This window comes from Diabrotica undecimpunctata, chromosome 8, assembly GCF_040954645.1.
Source record: "Diabrotica undecimpunctata isolate CICGRU chromosome 8, icDiaUnde3, whole genome shotgun sequence".
NCBI classification, from domain to species: Eukaryota; Metazoa; Arthropoda; class Insecta; order Coleoptera; family Chrysomelidae; genus Diabrotica; species Diabrotica undecimpunctata.
The window spans coordinates 3,348,526-3,372,117 of record NC_092810.1 but is presented as its reverse complement, the minus strand read 5'-3'; the positions used below and the strand labels follow the sequence as shown (position 1 = coordinate 3,372,117).

Genomic DNA, 23,592 nt, shown 5'->3' with positions numbered 1-23,592 from the left:
GTTTATTTAAAAGTAAATTAAAAAAATTTAATTTCTATTTCTATGTATTTATATTTAAATTCGTACTAAACTGTTTGGTTTAATTATCGTTTCTGTGTATATTTTGTTATTACCCTTAAAGCTTGAAATAGTAAATTAACCTCTCCACTCGGCCTATCCAGTCATATACAGCAGAGAAATAACTGAAATTAATGTTTGTCAGTCGTCATGAAAGCAAACAGAGAAGGAACACGTATTAAAAAATATAAACTCGGAAAAAGTATGAACTGAACTGTGTATTAACACAGAAAAATTGCTTTTGGCCTTCGCCTTTATTTCAACAGGCTTTGCTATCTCTATATTACTCAGTTAATAACATTTCTCGAGGCTTTCAAAAATGATACTTGTTATAAGTTACAAAATTACATTTGAAGTGGTTTTAATCAAACACTAACGTTCAGGCGATATTAATATACAATGATATATATATATATATATATATATATATATATATATATATATATATATATATATATATATATATAGATATAATATATATATATACTATATATTATATTTTACATAATTTAAAAATTATGTAAAAAACTTATGTTTTTTTTTTTTTTTTTTTTTTTTTTTTTATTTTTATGGCTTCGGCAGTTTGCCATACAGCCAGTTACATGATTTTTTAATCTCATTAGGTACAGTAAAAAGTTTTTGAGTTATTTGCAATCGAATAGACTAAAATAGATAAATTTACAACATTTAACAAAAAGAAGAGAAAAAATATAAATAATACATACACATATATATCCATAAACATATACAATTAACATGGGTCACTCGTTTCACGTCCAGGGGACCCTCAGGACATTATAATATATAACATACACAGAACTAGGCCACGGTAAATAGGATTAAACATATAAATTAGAGAAAACAAAGGTAAAAAGTAAAAACCAATTTTTGTTTTTTTTTTAACTAAAGAAAAATATTACATTTGGTCAAAAAATCGATTATGCAATCGTAAATTAATCTATTTTGAGTCGCTAGGGCAGATAAAACGTTAAACGGAGATTTACCGGTAATACGAACTATATTATTATATAATAAGGTGGATTCCAAATTATATTTGGCACAACCAAAAATTACATGATCTAGGTCACCTTCTACTCCACATTCCACACAGTTTTTACTCTCGATCACATGAATCCTTGCAAGATGAGCAGGAAAACAAGCATGTCCAAATTTAAGCCTAGATATGGTTGTTATATAACGCCTAGGGACATTATAAGTTCTGTGCCAATGTGCAACAGGGACAGTTGTGTGTAAAGAAGTGTATCTATTTGGGTTGGTAAAACAAAACTCAGACCATAGGTCACTCCATTTATATTTTAAAACTGCCTTGCGTGAAGCAACCAAATCAGAAATACTGGGTAGAAATTCTGTGGTATCCACTGAATAAATACTTAATTTGGCTAGTTGGTCCACATGTTCATTATGTTTAATTCCACTGTGTGCTTTGGCCCATATAAATATCACATTTTTTTTATTTTCCTTAAAGTGTTTAACTAATTTTTTAATTAATATTATGTAGGGATTGGAGTATGTGGTTGGAACAAAAGGTTGGTTAATGGCTGTGAGAACTGACATGGAATCTGAAACAATAATAACGGAGGAATCTCTGTTAGAAACAAAAAGTAGGGCTTGATATATGGCAATTGCTTCCGCACTAAATATGGAAATATTTGCTTTTAATTTAAACATTTTTTCTACCTTCTCCATGGGGATGTAAAAGGCACATCCTGTACCGTCTTCTGATTTGGAGGCATCCGTGTAGATAGTACTGTAGTAATCCCAATTGGATAAGATGCTTGTTATAATGTTGTTATTTGCTCTTCCAGTGTTAACATAATTTGGTTTAATAAATTTAACGCTATAAAAAAGAGCTTCAAAATCATTTATGTCTGTGTGTGATTTTAAATTAATAGCTTCATCAGCACAAACTGTGTTTTCTCTAAGAGCTTCACATAGGGTTGGAGAATTTTTCTTAATCCAATATTTATTCGTTAAATCATAATTGTTTAAATTTGTTAATTCGGTATAAAGGAAAGTGTTCTGGTGTTTAATTTTCAGTAAAAATTTTTCGGCCAAGAAATGTCTTCTAAGAGAAATTGGAGGCTCACGTGCTTCAACATAAAGGGGCTCAATAGGAGTTGTCTTCATGGCACCAATACAGATACGCAAACACTGGTTTATAAATATGTTTAATTTGTTTAGTAAGTTCTTGCTGGCAGATCCATATAACCAACATCCATAATCTATGATAGAGCGAATGTAAGTTCTATAAAAAAGTAAGGAAGTCTGAACATCTGTTCCCCACCAAGTTTTAGTTGTCATTTTCAGAAAGTTTAGGCCTTTTTCACATCTATTTAACATATATTCTATGTGAAATTTCCATGTGATCCAGTATAATGCCCAAATATTTAATTACCTTTTTAAAAGGAATTTCTCGCTGTTTTACTATAAATGTTTCGATATTGGGAATATTATGTCTACTGAAAATGGTCACTGCTGAAAAACTTATGTAAAAAATAAGTATTTGCCGAGAACTAACAAGATCATAAGATCACACTTCCAACAGTATGATATTAATTTATTTTATTTTTACTTTAGGTAACATTATTGAAAAGATTAAGAGTTTATTTTAAATTACATGTACTATAACCACATGGTCTTTTGCTGTGCTATGTTGGAATTGTTGGATCTTAAGCTTCTTTACATTTTACACCATTGACTGCTACATGTTTTTTTAAGGTAACACATTTATATTGACTTTTCAATGGATGTTTGGTTTTTCATATTGTGCTTTTTAGATGAACTGATGATGCTTTCTGATTAGAAAGCGAAACGTCTTCAAATAAATACAACTTCTTTGTCTTTTTTCTCCACTTTTTGACCGAAAAACCCACCACCAGTGTAGGTAAAAGTTTATGGTCGGTATGGTAAAATTTAACAGTATATCTAACACAGATATAAAATCATATTTTCAGCGAATAGACAAAGATAACAATCATATTTCCCCTTGGTCTCCCCTCCATATTTCTCATAGACGCCGATTGCCCATTAGTGAGACGATTACTTCCGATCAGAGATATTTTACATATCTCTGGTTGCGATCCAGCTTATACCTAAGAAACTAGAGGTGGGTCGTTGACATTTTTATCGGAACAGTTTTTCGCAAACTAGTAACTAGTTGATTGTTTACCAGTAGTTTCAAATAAGCGAGTACACAAACAAACATATTGGCTATTATGGTTTATGTGTATAAGTATTGAAGTGAAAGAAACTAACGAAGGATATATTTATTATAAATTGAAAAATAAATTAAACAATACAAATAGTAAATAGTACTTATATTTACATTACACATTATTAAATCGCGAATCGTCTAAATTTACATTTAAAAACATAAGTTTTACCACTTTTCTTGTTAACCGTGTTCTTCTTTTATTTAAAATTAAACCAGATTTTGAACATGTTTTCACAAGGAACAGATTTTGTTACAATACTAGAATATTTTATAAATATAGTGGTTAAGTTAGGATATACATGGCGATAGTTTTTCCACCACTGTAATGGACAGTTTCAATCTTCGTTCGAAATTTTTTGTGGGTAATATATCATCAGACAAATACATGTCGACTTCTGTTATATCTCTAGATACAGGTGTATGTTTAGATGAGTCATGTCCAATTAATTCATCAAAAATACACCATGGATTTAAGTCATCTTTATCAGTTTCTTTTTCTTGTACTGGTTGATTTTCAATAGTACAATCTTCTTTTTCTTTTTTTATATAAGTAACCAGCTTCTTAACTCTTTCTTTTGTTTTTTTTATCTTCATTTTTATGAGAAAATCCCTGCATTTTAAATCATTATTTGTCATTTACGAATCTACGGTTTCTCACTGGTAAGCCAACTAGTTGATGGTTGATTAAAAAAATCTACGTTTTGTGTAGACGTAAACAGAGGAGCAACGAACACTTTACGTCGACGAGGACGATTAGTTGATCTGAGAGACTACTACAAAACTAAAAATAAAATGCGACTCTTTCGGGACAGTGGACAGTCGGGCTATCGGTTGACGTTGAAAATAAAATAACTAGGTATTCTGATTAATGAATGAGTTTCGATTTTCGATTGATCTGCATTTTCGATTTAAAATCTTTATTGATAGTTCGTCAAAGGATTTATTTATTGTAAATATTCAATTAAGAATTCTTTCTTAGTCAAAATTATTGACCTAGTATTAGAATAATAATTTTATTTTCAAAAAATGCACATTTGTAGAAGATGCAGCTTTTATGGTCCAATTTGTGAACATTGCAATGATTGAAACTTCTCCTGACGCATTTCTGTCCGTTTCGACTACTTCTACTACAAGTACTGACATACTTCCACCGCCACCCAAGCGTCAAAAAGTGATGGATACTTCCATTAATAAAAATATTAGTTTAGAACAAAAGAAACAAATAGATATGGATTTACTAAACCTATGCAAAGACTCGTTTCATCCATTTTCCATAGTTGAAGAACGAGCTTTTAAAAAGTTTGCAGGGTGGATTCCTGGATATAAACTGCCAACAAGAAAAACTTTGTCAGGTTCTTTACTTCAGGAATACCATATCAAAACTGAGCAAATTATTAGATCACAAGTTGTTAAAGAAGTAGAAAATATCTGTATTACTACTGACCTCTGGACATCTGGAGTAACTGAGAGTTACATCGCATTAACAGGAGATTATTTAACCAAAAATCCAGTGGGGTCTAAAACGAAAAGTAAAATTTGCAGTAACTGATAATGCCTCAAATATGGTCAAAGCTATTAAAGATGTTTTGGAATGAAAACATCTAAATTGTTTTGTTCATACGTTAAATTTATTGTTGGAGGACGCACTTAAATGCTGTCGTGTACAAATAGATAAAATAAAAAGTCTTTTTTTCGTCATTTCGGCAAAAAACACATTTCAAAAAAAGTAGCTTATCTTCAGAAATGCTTTAAAAGTATCAATTACAACATAACAAAGTTAGCAAACGGCCAATCCAAGACCTGGAAACTAGGTAGAACTTCACCTATTACATGTTAAAAATAATGACCGAGTTAGAAGAGGCAATCCGTTCCACATTGGTATTAGTTAATACAGACTTAGACTTAGACCAAATCTAGATAATGAAGACTGGATTATTTGTTCTCAACTTTCCCAAATTTTACGGCCTTTTAAAGAAATAACAAGTACAATGAGTGGCCAAAAATACTTGAAGGATAGTTCAGTGATTGTTATGGTACGCTGCCTGCAAGAATCTTGCAATAAAATTTTAGAAATCGGTAACCTTACATCCATAGTATACGACGTAGTACAATTAATAATATCGGGTTTAGTAAAAAGATTTAGAGGAATAGAACAGAGTGGCACATTGTCATTATGTACATTTATAGATTCATGATTTAAAGTGCAGTGATTTTCTGATAAAAATGAAGCTAAAAAACAGAAGAAAGAGTTAAGAAGCTGATTACTTCTATAATTAAAGAACAAGAAGATTGTACTATTGAAAATCAACCAGTACAAGAAAAAGAAACCGATAAAGATGACTTAAGTCCATAGTATATTTTTGCACCATGGAACTTTAACGTTCAGTTGCGTTAACGATAAAAACGTCAACGACCCACCTCTACTCGTTACCACTGTCCTTACTTTGATTCGGTGCTTTGACGACGCGAGACGAGACGTTGCCAAATAATTTTGTATGAAGGTTTTTTATTGTGGCGTCATAATGCAGTTTATTATTTTTATTGGGAATAAGGCACAATGTGACTTTAAAATAAGCTTATTTTTATGTTTAGATTTTTAATTTGGAAATCGTATTTAAAATACGAAACATTAATAAATTTTATTTATATAAAACGATTTCCGAAGTGGAAATTAAAATATTATATTACACTTATTGTAAGGTAAAATTGTAGCATATTCCCAATAAAAAACAGTAAACTGCCATTTAAATCCATTTAGCCCAAATTTGATTTTGATTATCTTAGAACATTGTTCGAATGCTAAAAAGACAACAGGTCAAATAAAACCAATAAGTTTGGCAACGTTGAATTTCCCCTTTTTTATTATTTCCACTGATTCATTTTCGGCGATATAAAGGGCGGACCTAATATACCTCTCTCTTTTTAAACAGGTGTTTCTCACTTCATCTCACGTAAGGTCCATACCGACCATAAACTTTTACCTATACTGTATATATAAGTAGCGGGTGGTCCAATAAGCCGATCTCTCGGTTATATATCAGAAACTATTCATGTTATAACTTGAGGAGAAAAAATTCCTTAGTAAAACTGGCCAAGAGAAAACGCTGGAAATAACTTTCAAGTTTCTAAGTTGTTTGTTTGTTTATTTTATTATTTGTCTGTCATAATAAATATTATATAATGTCAGACCAATCACATACACTGCTCAAAATGATCAAATCTTATTAAGAGTCGAATCAGTTTTTTTAGGAACTCGCTGTACATATATTGGACAATTGAAACATATTAAAACATATTTTACACACTGATATAATAGCTATATCGGAAATAAAAGTAATTGAGGATGACTCACCGGTATTCTGCTTGAGCTTGTGACCCATATCCAAGAGTCCCCACTGGGTGTCAATTCCTTCCTTCCGAGTTTTCTTAAGTTTTCATCATCCTTCTCGTCCCCAGGCACCCTTGTTTTCGGATTAAAGAACTCCACCTGCGGCTCCTCGGCTTGCACTTCCAAGTAATTATAATCTAACCTATGTTTTACGCTCCTCTTTTCTCTTTTCAAACTATGGCTAGAATTCATCACATTAAATTCCTTAAAAATTCTCCTAACTTCGTTGCGGAAGTCTTCACTGCGTAGTTCAAGCAAAAAATGATGATGAAACGAGTGTTTCGCGACATAGTCCTCGCGGATTTCTGAGTTTATCAGCCGATATACGTAGTGGGCGAGAAAAATCTCGGTTAAAAAGATAAAAAACACGCAGCACATCACACGCACTGTGTAACTGGGGTTTATCTGATGCACAGGGAGTTTTGTAAAGTTTTTCTTTTGAAATGCTGGTTCTTTCGAATCGGTGGCGGACATTTCGGAAAATTACTTTGAAAACGTTTATATTTGCAGTATAATATACTTTTTGTTTGTTCACATTATATTAGAACTATTGACTAGTTGAATCAAAATATTGAATTAAAAGCTGAATAATTAACAAATATATAAAATGTTATAGTTCACACGAATTTTATAAATATAAAAAGTTATTAATTATTATAATTAATAAATAATATATTTACTTAATTGTGTTTAATATGACAATGAATTTTTTTATAAGAAATACCAAAGTATTTATGAGCAAAAAAAATTAAAATAAAAAAAACATGAGTTTTAAAAATTACAGTCAAAAATATGCAAAACAAAAATGAGTACCTCTTATTATTAATAGCTTAAATAAACTTGCAGACTACTTCCATTGAAAAAAAGAAGAATAATCATAAATAATGGTCGTCAAAGAGTTTTACGAGGAATTATATGGAAGTAGTCGAGAAGATCGAACAGGAATACAAAGAGCCATTTCAAAAAGATCATGAATCAAGGTTCCAAACTAATGCCAGAGATAAAGGTAGATAAGATTCGACAAGCATTAAGTCAAATGAAAAATAACAAAGCCCCTGGAGAGAATGGTGATGAGGGTTATGGTTATAGGAGAATAGAGAATGACTAAGTTTTTGTTTGAATTGAAGAATTTGCTGCAGCCTTATAACTTGGTCTTATAATTTTCTCCAGAGCACTTTTTGAATCACTACAAATAAGGCTATTTTCAAAATCATTCTGTTGAATTAAATTTAATGCCTTTTTTATCGCAAATAATTCTGCTGAACAAGTTGAATTAGCAGATGGTAATCTTGCTGTTAATTCGATGCTTTCAGTAAGATATATACCAATGCCCACATTACCTTGTTCATCTTTGGATCCATCTGTGAAGACAAGTTTATATTCAGACCAGTTATCAAGGTACCTTGACTCAAAATTGGCTTGGTTACATTCTTTCCCTAGGTTAAGAGTTTCATAAACCATAGGAGAAATCTGAGAATCAAGCGGGAAGGAGTGACAAGGAAATAAGGAGTTATGTGCCACCTCATGAATCTCATGAAGCGTATTCTGGAAGGCAGCCAGTATTGGTTGGAAGTATTTTCTTCTTCAGAAACTAAACTAATTCAGAAATACTTTATGAAAGTGCTCAATTGAAGAATATATTGCTAGCCAAATCCTTCTAAGATCTAACGGTCTTTCCCCGCATTCCGACAAAATAATATGAACTGGAGAGAACCTCATAAATCCCCCGATCACTCTGAGAGCTCTATATTAAACTTTATCCAGTTTTGTAAGTAAGGAACGGGCACAACCTTCAAGAAAAATCGATCCATCATCAAGGTGTGGTCTAATATAGGCCTTATATAAAATGAGTAAAGTGGCAGGATCTGCTCCCCACCATGTTAGACACAGGCACCGAATAATATTGACTCCACTGGATACCCTTAACGTCATCTTTTCGATTTGGCTTTTCCAAGAAAGGAAACTATCTAAAATAACTCCTAGATAAGAAACTTTCTGTTTTCAATCGAGCAGGATGTTATTTAATAATATTTGAGTGTTCGGAGTGTTATTTCTATTTCTATTAAAAAAATTGCTTGACTTTGCTAGATGACAAACACATTCCCATGCCATGAAGTTTTGCAGATATATTCCCTGCTGTATCATTTAATTCTTCCACCACTTCCACCTAGCTGTAGCCGGAACAAGAGAGAGCAACATCATCTGCATATTGAGTCATTAGGACATCCTCAGGCACACAAGATGAGATTATGTTAATGACGATGTTGAATAATACTGGACTCAAAGGGGAACCTTGAGATAGACCAACATTAGCCGTTTTTGGCTGCAATAGATTAATGGAAATAGGATCTCGGACGAACACCGAACAATTTGTCAATATATGTTTAATTAACTCAATAAGTAACAATGGCAAATTGAGATCTCCCAGAGCATCTAATAGTTGGGAAATAGATACTTTATAATATGCTGAAGAAATGTCTAACATAACAGCCGCCGCTGGCTTCCTTTTTGAAATAGTAATTAAAATCTTATTAACCAGACGGATAATGTTTTCAGATACCTTTCTAGCTTTACGAAAACCTGTTTGGAAAGGCGATAGGTTCAGATGATGTTCTACATACCAATCGAACCTTATTTTTATCATGTTCTCTAAAAGTTTACTGACACATGAGGATAGGATAGAATTCAACAAACTAAAAACAAAGACAGAAGACAGTCACATTCAGAAACTCACCAAATAAACAGGTAATTTTAGAAGTTATCAGATATCAGACGTACTTATGGCTAATGTTTTTCCCTCTAGAGGGCGGTAAATTTGTATTTTAAATTATGGGGGAGAATTAGGATGAGTAGAAGATGCTTTATTACTCTCTGCTAAGAGTGTAAATGATTGTCGCTTAGATTATCATCAAGATATGGACAGTACTTTGTTTGAAAAGTGGTTCGAGCAGCAACTACTACCTAAATTAAAAAAAAATAGCGTTATTATTTTGGATGATGCTTCTATCATTGTAGACTAAAGAGTAAAATTCCAAACATGAATTATTAAACTATTATTTACTGTATCCAATAGAATTACTGTGGTCTCAATTAAAAAGTAATGTGAGGAAAAATAATAATTCTCCTAAATCATTTTCGACTGTTAATTAAGACCGAATGTAATAATATTACAACAAATAATTGGAAAAAATGTATAGAGCATGTCAAAAAACTAGAAGAAAAATACTTACAGTTCCAAAACAATATAAATAGAGTAGTTATAGATTTAAACGACAGCTATGATAGAGTAGACGATAGTTAAGTTTAAAATTATTTTTTTTTATTTTTTCACCATGTTAAATATATATTTTAAGATAAAAGTATTACTTATATGTATTTTTCTTTTAGTTTGTGGGATTGCCATAATTTCGATAAAAAATGTATCAATATATAAGTCCGACCCTGTATACAACTATACCTAGAAAATTAAATCCAAAACATCTTGCAACGAACAGTATATTAATATATGTTCATGATTTTAACATGGTCGTACCTCAGTTTTTGATAAGCCATGCCCAGCTGCTCCGAAAATACCTACAACGGATGATAGCGTGAAAAAAATCCACGATTTCGTATTAGCAGACCGCAGATTGTAAGCGCGCGAGATAGCTGAGACAGTAGGCATCTCAAAAGACCGCGTTAGTCATACCCTGAAGGCAATTTTAGGCATGAGAAAGCAGTTCTGAGCAGTCCTTGATGCCGTTTAATCGTACGTTTCTATGCAGTTTTGTAACCGTCGTTGCAACGTGCATCCACTGATACCCACCAGAAACCAAGAAATATTCAAAATAGACTTCACTCAAAAGAACGTTCTTCGAAGAAGACGAAGGCTGCCTACCGGAAAAATGATGGCCACTGGTCTTAATTTGTCTTGACTAAAGGTACTATTTGTTTAAATTTGCCAACGGACGATAGATCGATGGAAGCATTTTTACTTAAAATATACACAACATTGGCCATGCATTGGTTTTAATATTACTATGATATTTGTGAGTGTATACGTTTATTTTTTGGGAGAGTGAAAAATATTTTTAATAGTTCTATTTCAGTTTTTATGAGTTGTTTATTACGAAAAAAAGTGTTACAAGTTATTTTAAAACTCTAGAAAAATGTTGATAGATTTATTTTTCGCTATATTTAAACTGTTACAAATGATTGTCGATAACAGATGAAATATAGTCCATCTGGTGAATCTTTGCACATGTATGACATTAATCACAAATTATTTTTTTATTGCGTCCTCTTTTCGACTCACCAAACCTAAAGCCATGAAATTAGCTTGTTCGTTCACAATGCAATATATTAAACAGATTCAGCTTATTATGAAGAACGGTAATTGATTTTCGGGTTATAAAATTATAGCGTTCTCGTTTGGGTAAATAGTTATGGTCTATTTTAAATTTTAAATTCAGTTTGGTGTATGGAAAATTTGGTTTTTTTTCTTTTAAAAATAATTATTATAATGACTAATTACCTTATTGGTGTATTTTGTATAAGTGTGTATTTATAAGCTTATGTCTGAAGCCCTAACTACTATATTTTAACCTCCAATTTAATTGGTATATCCGAATTCATGTATAGAAGACGTACGTTCCTCTAGACATTTTAATTTAACTCATACAAATTAATGCCTAGCAGATTCCTATAGACCAATCTCTCTCACGAAAGCAATGTGTAAGTTGCTAGAAAAGGTCATTGCCAATCGATACCCGAAAAAAGTGGATTTAGGAAAAATAGATCAACATTAGATAAGTGAATATCCTTGGAGTCAGAAACTCACGAAACATTTATACGCAATCAAGAATGTTTAGCCGTATTCTTTGATGTAAAAAAGGCTTTTGATATAGTATGGCGCTATGATATTTTAACTACACTTCACAATTGAAAGATTCACGGTAACATGGTTGCTTTTATTTCAAACTTTCTACTTCAACGATATTTCCAAGTTCGAATCAATAACCATTTGTCAGAATCTAAATTACAGAAAAATGGAATTCCACAGGGCTCGAATCAAAGCGTAGCACTATTTTTAATTGCTATTAACAATGTCGGACTGCAATGGTACAATTAAAACTTTTTTGTACGCTGATCATCTGGTAATTCTAGGAAGAAATAAAAACATATTATTTGCTCATAATCGTATTGCTGCAGCTCTTAAGTCAATATATCGTGGTCTAACAATATTGGGCTCCAGTTTTCCAACACAAAAACAAAAGCTATACATTTTTCACGAACATCAAATCCACAAAAGCTCCCAAATCTATTTTTAAACAATTCTCCTATAGAATATACAAAAGAAATAAAATTCCTAGGGATGCAACTGGACCCAAAATTAAGCTGGACAAGTCATATACACTCACTAAGACTATCGTGCCAAGCTGGACTAAACATTATGAAATCTGTATCACATAAATTGGGGAGCAGATTTTCCAACTCTAATAAATTTATATAGAGCTTTAATTAAATCAAACTGGACTACGAATGTGTTATGTATAACTCCGCAAACCAAGCATTGCTCAAAACTTTGGATACTCTTCAGAGTTGAGCCGTTAGACTTGCTCTTGGAAAACTTCCCAAATCTCTTATAATATCTGATTCACTTAGTTGTCTGACATCAATTTCTCAGATTTATCCCTCTCATCCAATATTACAGCAGATTTAGTGAATTTTATACCATATATACCAAAACAATTTGACAGTAGAGTTCTTCTGGGTAGTGTCACACGTTGGAATAGGTGGTAACGAAAAGGCAGATAGTCTAGCTAGGTCCGCAGTAACCAGTACAGCAGTATCAGTGGAAAATCTAACGGTGCATACCTTACTTAAAAGCCAAATTGCACGATGTTTAGCACAACCAATAGGAGCACCACTAAATTGATAAAAATAAAATCTTCCGCCCTTCCATAGAACTTCTGGCCTTCAAAGAGAGAACATCAAGTCCTAATAACGCGTCTCAGATCTACAACACATAAATACTTGTTGAAGAGAGAAGAGGAACCGTCCTCTTGGCCTCTTCTTAAATTGTCTGTCCAATATACTCAGTTGAAAGACTATATTACCACATTCCAAAAATATTAAAAGACCCAGGAGAATCTAACTACGTAGCTGACTTGATAGAATTCTTAAAATCTATAAACTTTTTTAATAAAACTTAACACAATACATCACCAATTAAAAGATATATTGTATATGTACCTTTTTATGTAATTGATATTTTGTATATGCCTATGTGTGTCTTTATCTCTTTTTGTATTTTTCTTATGCTAATAATCCAGCTACCAGAGTGGTTGAAGCAAAATAAATAAAAAAAAAAAAAAATTAGTCTCATAATATATCGTCGTGGCTTTCCCGTCGTTAAAGGATTAGTGTTAGTATTACCATTATTAATAGATAAACGTATTTGCGATTTCTACCTGACCGCTCAGAATTAAATCAAGTACGGCTAATGACACTTCTATCAGTGACGTTTATACTTTTATGAAATAAATAAATAAATAAATAACATTCACCTACTCTACAGATGCAGATACAGATAGACCCATTGGTCAGAGAAGAACAGGAAGACTCAGAACATAGATGCAGTCCTTGATAACATAGATGAAGACAAGAGAAATATGGGAGTACGTGCTTGGCGGAGAAAGGCGATGGATAGGGAAGACTATAGAAAAATTCTTGAGGATCGGAATATATAAAAACTTTAAAGTGTAAAAATATAAAATAAGAAAATAAATTAGAACTACCTCTCGATTAAAAATAAACAATTAAATAGAGACAAGACCGAAAAATATAAAGAAACTAAGTGGAACAACTGGCGACAAATAGACTGACTAAAACAATAAACAAAAATGATAATATGACAACAAAAATCTTATAAAAAACTGTAAAATTTTGAGAAGTTGTTTCACAATTTTAAAATGCACAAAAAACCATAAATACGGACACATTTTAATCATAAGCCTCATATTAATTTTAAATTCTGAAATATTTCTTAGTTTCTTATTTCTCTTAAAAACTAAAAGTAGGAAATTTTATATTTTAACACTTCACTTTTTTATTTTTCTTTACTACGAGTATCCACAGGTTTTTAAACACTGTTCACCAATTTCCCCGTGTAGAAATTCCCGCAACGAACCAACTATTTGCCGCTGAAATCTCGTTAAGGACCTTGTGACAAAACAACTTTCTGAGAACTTAAATTGCAGCAAGAAAAATGTTCCGAGTTTTCTCGGCAGTTCGCGCAACTTCACGTGGCGCTAGCGAGTTTTCCGGAAAGCGGTAAACTCACCACTTCGCGGTCGGATAGAAACTGAGAAGCATAGGGAATGGGAAGTTTTCAACAGAACGGAAAGTGTTTGTGGATATCGAACGCGCATTGCATACCGTTAAACGCTATGCGTTTATTATTTATTGGATACTTTTTAGATCTCGGTTTAGGCGATGAAACAATTGTATTAAAATGTCTGTTGGGGGTCAAAGAGTAATAAGCGCCGAATTATACAATGGCTATTAATAAAGTTATCGTAATAATAGTTTGTCAATGAGATACATCATGAATAATTCATATCAAAGTTTGAAGTTGTATTAAGCTAGGAAATTTTAAACGCTCCTTCGTTTAAGTATAATACAATAACGCATCGTATGTTTTTTTTGTTTTCTCGTGGAAGCCGTTTGTTATAAACTGGTGGTGTGGTACTACTGTCAATAGGCTTTTTGTAAATCCTTTATTCCTTTATGTTAGAGGAATAAAGGATCAATAGGAGCATCCACAGACATCAATCTCCCACTCAATCTCAATCAATTGTTCTTTTTAGATGAACTGATGATGCTTTCTGATTAAAAAGCGAAACGTCTTCAATAAATAGATGAAGTAGCCACCTTCTTTGTCTCTTTGTCTTTTTTTCCACCCTTTGACCGAAAAACTCACCACTCTTCGAGTGATCCTTAATTTACATATATATATATATATATATATATATATATATATATATATATATATATATATATATACCGGTATTTAGGCGCCACGTCCTTCCGGTAGGGATATACAGGGTGAGTCATGAGGAACCTTACATACTTCTACCATATGTAGAATCCCTCAGGGAGCATATCATGTGGCCACTAAAAAATGTCAACTCCTCTTCTTTATTAATTAACAGGGTGATTTGTATAATTGACCATTTATTTCATTTTACTGTAGTGTTTATACGGCTCATTTGATTTTTTTAATTTTTGCATGATACAGTACACTACTATCGAGCATTAGACTGGTATTAGCTAAACTAAACAATTCCAGGACCGGCTTTGGAAAAATTAATTTTGGGATTCGTATTAAATATTACACCCTGTATAATTTTTTTTTAAAACGCAATAAGTGATTTTCAAACTACATAAATAGCCAATGAAAACGACATATGCGACAATGTTGTCGCACTTTTATTAAATTTTTAGTGAACGATCAAATCTTACCAAAAATAGAACAACCGTAATGAAGTATCAAATTATAAGGTATTAATTTAAACAAATGTTATAAATTTCAAACATTTTAATTAAAATGAGTTCCTACAACATAATCTAATACGTAGAAAATTAACATCTTTACTGTCACTTTGTATTATCTCTATGATAGAATCAATTGTTTTTCAATTTTAAATTTTTACTCATAGATCGTATCACTGGCGCACCCAGGGGGGGGGGGTTTGGGGGTTAAAACCCCCCCAGGACCCTATTACGACACTGTTACTCACACATGTTAAGGACTCAAAATGGAGGTAACATCATAAAAAAAATTTCGGTGGCCAACCAAAACCCCCCCCAGAGGCAAATTCTAGGTGCGCTACTGGATCGTATTGGGGCATTATTTTCGATAAATAATAAATTAAGTTGATTAAAAAGTCAAACCTCTTGTATGTGTTAGTTTTTGTTGATTGTAAATGATTAAAATTTTATGTCAAATAATAATACATTGCATCAACTGTACTAAATAAAAATAAATCTAAAAAAGTTTAAAATGAAGGTTGGCGTTTACCGTTTGACGTTTCTTGATATTTTATACCCATTGTCATTATTGTCATTATCAATTGTTATTTATGTGTACAAGAATACATATTTTTTCTGTCATATCTACGTTAAGTACATTGTGTTAGTTTTGGTAGAGCTTTTGTTACTTTCGTTCAAAATGCCACATCAGTCTTCGACCACAGAATATGCAGACATAATATTTGTTTATGGATTCTGTAATGGGAATGGTAGGGCTGCTAGTAGAGAATATCGCAGGAGATTTCCTAATCGTCGAACTCCCAGTCATCCGACATTTGGGTCAGTTTTTAATTATTTGCGAGAAAATGGCACTTTTCCTAGTGGAACAACAGAGCGACATGTAGATGAAGCGCAGGAAGATGACATTATGGACGCCGTTACTATGAACCCTACAATAAGCACTAGACAAGTAAGTCGAGAACTCAATGTTACTCAATCAAAAGTAAGTAGAGTCTTACAAAAAAATAATCTATACCCATATCACATTCAAATGGTTCAGCGACTACATGCTTTAGATGAGATCGATAGGTTGGAATTTTGTAGATGGATTAACAATAATCGACCAACGCTATACAGGACACTATTTACAGATGAAGCTCAATTTACCAGAGACGGGATAAATAATTCACGAAATTCACATGTGTGGGCAGAAGAAAATCCCCATGCTATTCGAGAACGTCGTTCTCAGTTAAGGTTTTCGGTTAACGTGTGGATTGGTGTCATAAATAACCAATTAGTAGGTCCTCACTTTTTTGATGGTCCTTTAACAGGGCAGGTCTATTTGAACTTTCTACAAAATATTTTGCCGAATTTGCTTGCCAACGCCAACGTTGCTATCCGAGGGATGTATTTTCAGCATGATGGGGCACCCCCACACTTTTTACTGGCAGTGAGACAACATCTCAATAATGTTTATGGCAACAGGTGGATAGGACGTGCAGGTCCTATTTCGTGGCCTTCAAGATCCCCTGATTTCAATCCCGTTGATTACCATATTTGGGGACGATTGAAGCAACTAGTTTACGCAGTGAATATTAATAACCGACAACAATTAATTGATAGAATTATACATTGTTGTAATACTATTAGAAACGATCCCCAGAGTATCCGTAATTCAATACGTCAATTAACAATTCGGCAACAAAAATGTGTACAGGCTGCAGGGTTCCATTTCGAAAATCTATTTTGAATTATTTTTATTTTGTTACCATTATTGTATCTTTTCCAGTTCTAATTTATGGGTTTATCATAACTATGTACATATTTTTAGTTTTTTTTAAATTGTTCTTCGTTATTGTTAGTAGTTACTGTTTTTTGTTGTGCAGTGACTTAGTTTATCATTTCAATTAAAATGTTTGAAATTTATAACATTTGTTTAAATTAATTACCTTATAATTTGATACTTCATTATGGTTGTTCTATTTTTGGTAAGATTTGATCGTTCACTAAAAATTTAATAAAAGTGCGACAACATTGTCGCATATGTCGTTTTCATTGGCTATTTATGTAGTTTGAAAATCACTTATTGCATTTTAAACAAAAATATATACAGGGTGTAATATTTAATACGAATCCCTAAATTAATTTTTCTAAAGCCAGTCCTGGAATTTTTTAGTTTAGCTAATACCAGTCGAATGCTTGATAGTAGTGTACTGTATCATGCAAAAATTAAAAAAATCAAATGAGCCGTATAAACACTACAGTAAAATGAAATAAACGGTCAATTATACAAATCACCCTGTTAATTAATAAAGAAGAGGAGTTGACATTTTTTAGTGGCCACATGATATGCTCCCTGATGGACTCTACATATGGTAGAAGTATGTAAAGTTCCTCATGATTCACCCTGTATAGAGGAGTATCAACGAGCCGCAAGCTCTTATCTCTTGCCGTACTGCTCCCCATAGGCCAATCAGACACCAGCATATTCTAGTCTAAGCCGCCGCAGATTCGTTTTAGAATTTTAAACTGTCGGTCAATTCAATTTGTGAAGATTAAGAATTGTTAAGAGCTCAGGTAAATAGTACCTAGAAATAAACGGACGGGCCCAAAGTGACGAAAATATGTAAATATATGTATTAAACACTTAAATATGCACTTTTGACGTGACAACGTCTTAAATTAGGTTGTGGCTCGGAGTCATTCATGAAAAAGTGTAACGCCCGCTCACGTCTGTTACGATGAGTCACCGAACGAGAGAGAGGCCCGCCGGACCAGCGAATGCCTTGCGTCTCTCTCCCACTCAAACATGATCGGTCCGCTGCGCGCGCAGCACTAGAGAATTAGGCGCGTTGAATCGGTGCGTGCTTCCGTGCTTGTGCGATCATCGTCCTATCCTCAACAAAATCACTCAAATAGAAATTAGTTAAGTTTAAGTTTACATGTACAATGTTTTAGTAAACAAAATATATTTCTATAGTTAAAATTTGTGCGATTCTTATTTTCATTCAATTCCTTGTTCCTATTGTGCAATTTAATAATATTCATATCAATAAATATTCTACCGAGAAAAAGACGTTGTCACGTAAAATTTTCGCCCGTAAAACCGACTTTACAGGCAACCGATTTTTTTTTCAAAAAACTATAACTGCTCCTAAAGAAAGCCATAGAAAAATATTTATCAAATTCTGTAACTTAAAAAAGATATTTAACAAGATTATTTTTATTCATTTAATAATAAGTTGTATGCAATTTAAAATGGTAAAATAAAATTACTTGGTAAATCGGAATTTTTGCTTCAATATTACTTATATCTGAAAAAAATTACCAATAAATTCTGCCTTTATAAGTCGAAACCGTAGTTTTAAAATGTTTTGTATCAGAAATAGGTAGTCGTTATGCTGAAGAGTCATTAACTCGAATTTTTTGCAATTCAAGTTATCGAATTCCACTGTAATTCAAAGCCATCTCATTACTACGTAGTAAAATTTAGGATTCGCACATTAAACGTAATGATCAACGAATAAAGACGAGGAGATAAATCGACTTAAGGAAAAAGTTTTAAGAGTAAAATGGGGTATATTAAGTTTAGCTTACACAAAAAGTAAAGTAAAACCGAATAAATTTTATCGGGAAATCAGGAACAACCTAAATGAAGATATAAGCAGTTTCTGAGTGGCGTTTATTATAAATCAAATATTGGTATAATACATAAAGAGGAATTTAAAAAAGTGTAATTTGGATAAGTCGAACACGGACACTAAAAATTTCATTGATTGGAATTTTAATCCTAAAACATAACCTACTCCAATGTCTTATTTTTAGAGTTAACAAGCTGATACATGCTTTCCACAGAATCAGTGGCGGCCGATCAGGGTCGGCAGGGTGTTATAGATTAACCTACCCAGTAGGTTAACTGGAACATGGAAGTGGGCTAACTGGACAGTATGATATACCAAAAAAAAATGGGTAAAGAAAATAGGAAATTTTCTTAATAACTCTTTATTGAACTAATATAAAGTAAAGTCAAATTCATCAAAGTCTATGTTAAAACAAATCATGTTAGCAAACCTGGCACTGCTACTTTTTATTGGTAGAGGCAGTTTGTAAATAATATCATCAATAGGAACAAAACCGGGGTCGCATTCTAAGAAATATCGTGTTTGGTTATGGCGTTTCATAAAACTAACATCATAGCCGTTTAACAAATTGTCATCAATCTGAACCACGTAATGCCTACAGGTTGCATTAGTCTTGCCATAAAATTTTGCAATAGCATAGTCCCCTTTTGAAACTCTGGGTGAATTGGATTCTACATTGTCAAAATCTTCTGGTGAATCTAAACTTTCTTAGTAACTGACACTTTCGTTACTGAAAGATGTGCTTTCTCTAAATACACGTTTTTTTATAACTTGTCTCTTAGTTTGATTTATTTTTATTTTTTTATTGACCTTTTCTTCTCGAATCCTAGCTTCCTTTTTTTAAATTTTCTTTGACAGGTGTGTCCGTTAGTATTACAGATTTGCGTTTTTACATCTAACGTTAGATTTGATTGCATTGTGTTGACATTGGGGTTTGACAAAGTGGCCTCTTTAATGTATATCCCGACTGTGACTGTGAGATTCCGTTTCTGCATCCACTGGATGTTCTTGAATTTGATGAAGACGAACATTTTTTTCAATAATGAAATCAACATCCCATGAATTTGTTTTTATATCTGATTCTCATAGAGGGCGCTGGTTACACGGATCGTACTAAATATTAGTCAATATAACTTTTTTAAGAGTATAATTATTAATCAAAATTTCAAGTAAACTTAAACACCATTCAATTTTACACCAAAAAGGTACTCTTGGTAAAACTCGATACTGTGTAGTGTTTTCGGAATATTTTGATTTGAAAATTAGGAAGTAATAATTGATGCTGGTATAAAATAGTTAGTAATTAAACCAAAACTCACAAGAAGAAAATTAAATTAATGACTAAGAACATAAAATAAAATTAAATTACAGTAAGTGTTCAAAATGCCCTCCGTTTTCGTGAATACACAAGTCTATTCTTTTTTCTAAGGAATCCATTAACCTTCTAAACAGTAGGGGATCAAATATGATGTCATTAAATTGACGTTAAATTCTTTCTTCCAATTCTTGGCGTGAATTTACCTCTGTAGCACAGACTTTTTCCTTAATATACGACCAAACTGCGTAGTCCAAAGGTTAAAATCGCATGACCGAGGAGGCCAATGAATCGGAGCTTCTGCACCTCTACCATCCATCGATTCGGAAATGATTACTCAACCAATTACTACACCTTCTATCAAAGTGTGGTGGAGCTCCATCGTGCATACAAAATAAAAATCTTCGCTCGTTTAGCGTTAAATCTTCTAATATTTCGAATAAGGAATTGTTAATAAATCAAGATACATATCACCATTTAAATTTCCAGTAGAATATGATAACCTATTAATTTGTCACCTAAAGTTGCTGCCCAAACATTAACTTTAAATGAGTGTTGTAATGTGATACCCTTTTCGTGGATTCTCATTACACCATAGTGTGTATTATGGGAGTTAAACATACCTTGTCGCGTAAAGGTGGCCTCGTCCGTAAAAAGAATGCATTTTAAAAAATGTGGATTGTGGCTGTCCTTTGTTACAATGTTTCACAAAAATCCACTCTAACCGGTAGATCATCTGGCAAGAGCTCTTGGACTTGTCTGTAATGATAAGGATGTAATTGCTGTTCTTTCAGTATCCGCCAAGTACTTGAAGAAGAAGTATTTGTTTGTCTTGCTATATTCCTTACGCTAACTGTTGGATCTTGATCAAGTAAATGTAAAATATTATTTTCTTTATTAATTGTTCTTGTTGTTCTTGGTCTACCAGAATTTATTTTATTTGGTCTAACATTCCCAGTTTCTCGACAACGTCGTTCAACGGCTATAAATGTTTTTTTACTTGGTAAGTTTCTTCTAGGAAACTTTTCTGCATAACGTGTCACAGCTGCACTAGAACATCCTAAACATTCGCCTAAGGTTAATAACATGTCAGTGTATTCAACATTTGAGTACATTTTGATTTTATTTTACAAATAACAAGTTTCAAAACTCTAATTATTGTTGATTTATCGTCATAACAATCAATAAATGTCAGATTTCCATGGCACACTTGGAGAAAATAGAGGTATACCTATTAGAACTTTATCATTACTACCAGCATCAATTATTACTTCATAATTTTCAAATCAAAATATTCCGAAAACGGTACACAGTATCGAGTTTTACCAAGAGTACCTTTTTGGTGTAAAATTGAATGGTGTTTAAGTTTACTTGAAATTTTGATTAATAATTATATTCTTAAAAAAGTTATATTGACTAATACTTAGTACGATCCGTGTAACTAGCGCCCTCTATGAGAATCAGATACAAAAACAAATTCATGGGATGTATCAGCTTCCAAAACATATTCGTATAAAATTTCATTACAATGTTGCCAGTAGTTTTGGCAAAATCGTAAACAATGCGTAAATTTTTTTTTCTTCAACGCCCTGTACCTTGAAAACAGATGGCGTTACAAAACTTTTTTACTAAGCAAACCCCAATTATTTTTCATTTTTTACCTACCCTAGAGACGGGGTTACCTTTTTTTGAAACACCCTGTATAGTTATTATATCATGTTAATTATATCCTGTAATAGAAGTAAATAAAAACCTTACAAGTTCTCTTACAAAAGCCCGACAATAAAATAATAAAGCTATGATTCCAATAATTTTGTTTGTAATGAATTTTCCACATTTCGAGTTGAATGTGACTATATGAGCGTATGACCTCCTTTCGCGATTCCATTGTATTGGTTAAAAATTAATTTCAATTAATGAAAATATGTTGTAAAATGAAATCAATTAATATACTGTTATTGAAATTGTAACTGACGGATTAAAATATGGACGTGGAAACTGTACTCTATTATAAATATCGTTTTTTAATTCTATTATTCCTTTATTTTTATTTGTTGTGATTAAAAAATTTTATTAATTAATATGAAAAACAGCGAAATGCTAATTCTGTTTAACCTAGATTTAGGCAATGGAACAATTGTGTTAGATCAACGGATTTATCATAAACAACGGTTAAACGGTGATAAATGAATGTTCCTGCAAATGACGGCGAAAATCGAAATATTTACGCAAATCCAGCCAGCGGAAAACTATGTAATAAAAGAAAATAGCCCACAGCTGAAAACAACATTTTATCACAAGATCAGTTCGGCTTTTTATCTAATAAATGTACCAGCGATGCTATGTTTTCTGTACTGCATGAGGTCTATTAAGCACTAAACAATAATCTTTACACTGTCGCTGTTTTTTGTGACTATGCCAAAGCATTTGATTGTGTAAATCACGACATTTTGATAAAAAAACTAAATTTCTACGGAATTCGAGGTATTTTTTTGAATTGGTTTTAATCTTACTTGAGGAATAGAAAACAACTAGTTAAAGCAAATGATACTGACTCTAGTCACAAAAGCATTGTTATGAGGAGTACCACAAGGTTCAGTACTGGGTCCTCTACTTTTTCTTATCTTTATAAATGACATCACTAACTTAAAAATTGATGGAAAATTTTTTCTTTTTGCTGATGATACCAGTATTACCTGAGGAACTCTAATATTGCTACTTTTCATGCAATAATTATAACTTCTGATCTACTTAAAATAAAAACCTGGTCCGACTCTAATTGACTCTCTTTTAACGTGGATAAGATAGTAGCATTATTTCTTAAAGGAGCTCTTCAACCCTTGCTTCTCAATAACAGCCAGATCAGTATCGTTGATTCTGTAAAATTTCTTGGTATTTTTATAGACAGCAACCTTAAATGTTCCCTTCATATCAATTTGTTAAGCAAGAAACTAGCCTCAGCCTGCTATGCAATAAGATCTGTTTCAACGGAAATCAATTTAGTATCTTCCAAAAAGGCATATTTTTCTTTTTTCGAGTCTCATCTTCGATATGGTCTTCCTTTTTGAGTTCTAGTGCAGTTGACAATCTGATGTTATTTTTAAATTACAAAAAGTGCAATACAGTATATTTTTGCCTCAGTAGGATAACACATTGTAGAAGCTACTTCAAAAATCACGGATTTTAACGCTTCCCTCTTTATATATTTTGGAAACTTTTTGCTTAATTCTTAAACACCTACATGTTTTTCCAGCAAGACCTAATCATGACTATTCCACCAGAAATTCAAGCTTTGATGTGTTGCATGGATAGCCCAAATTTGGCGAAATGCCCCTGATGATGCTGTAGAAAGCGAAAGTACTTGGCAAGATTTGATTATTACAATTACCTTTAGTTTTTCAAAGTTCAAATGTTATTTGTTACCAATATATCTGTTTGTATG

General features: G+C 32.3%; 1 protein-coding gene across 4 annotated transcripts in view; it reads right to left on the bottom strand.

The window, feature by feature from the left end:
- The window catches only part of LOC140449188 (uncharacterized), a 287,503-nt gene extending 273,473 nt beyond the window's left edge, over window positions 1-14,030 (bottom strand). For 2 of the 4 annotated variants that reach the window (XM_072542345.1, XM_072542348.1), the window contains exons 1-2: window positions 13,767-14,030; window positions 6,645-7,234 (exon numbers count right to left, since the gene is read on the bottom strand). In XM_072542345.1, the coding sequence (XP_072398446.1) occupies window positions 6,645-7,154 (510 nt within the window). In that variant the 5' untranslated portion in view covers window positions 7,155-7,234; window positions 13,767-14,030. Of the gene's footprint in view, window positions 1-6,644; window positions 7,264-10,212; window positions 10,232-13,766 lie in introns of those variants that run through there. The other 2 variants (XM_072542346.1, XM_072542347.1) reach the window with 2 other exon arrangements.
- Between the last annotated feature and the right edge of the window lie 9,562 nt (window positions 14,031-23,592).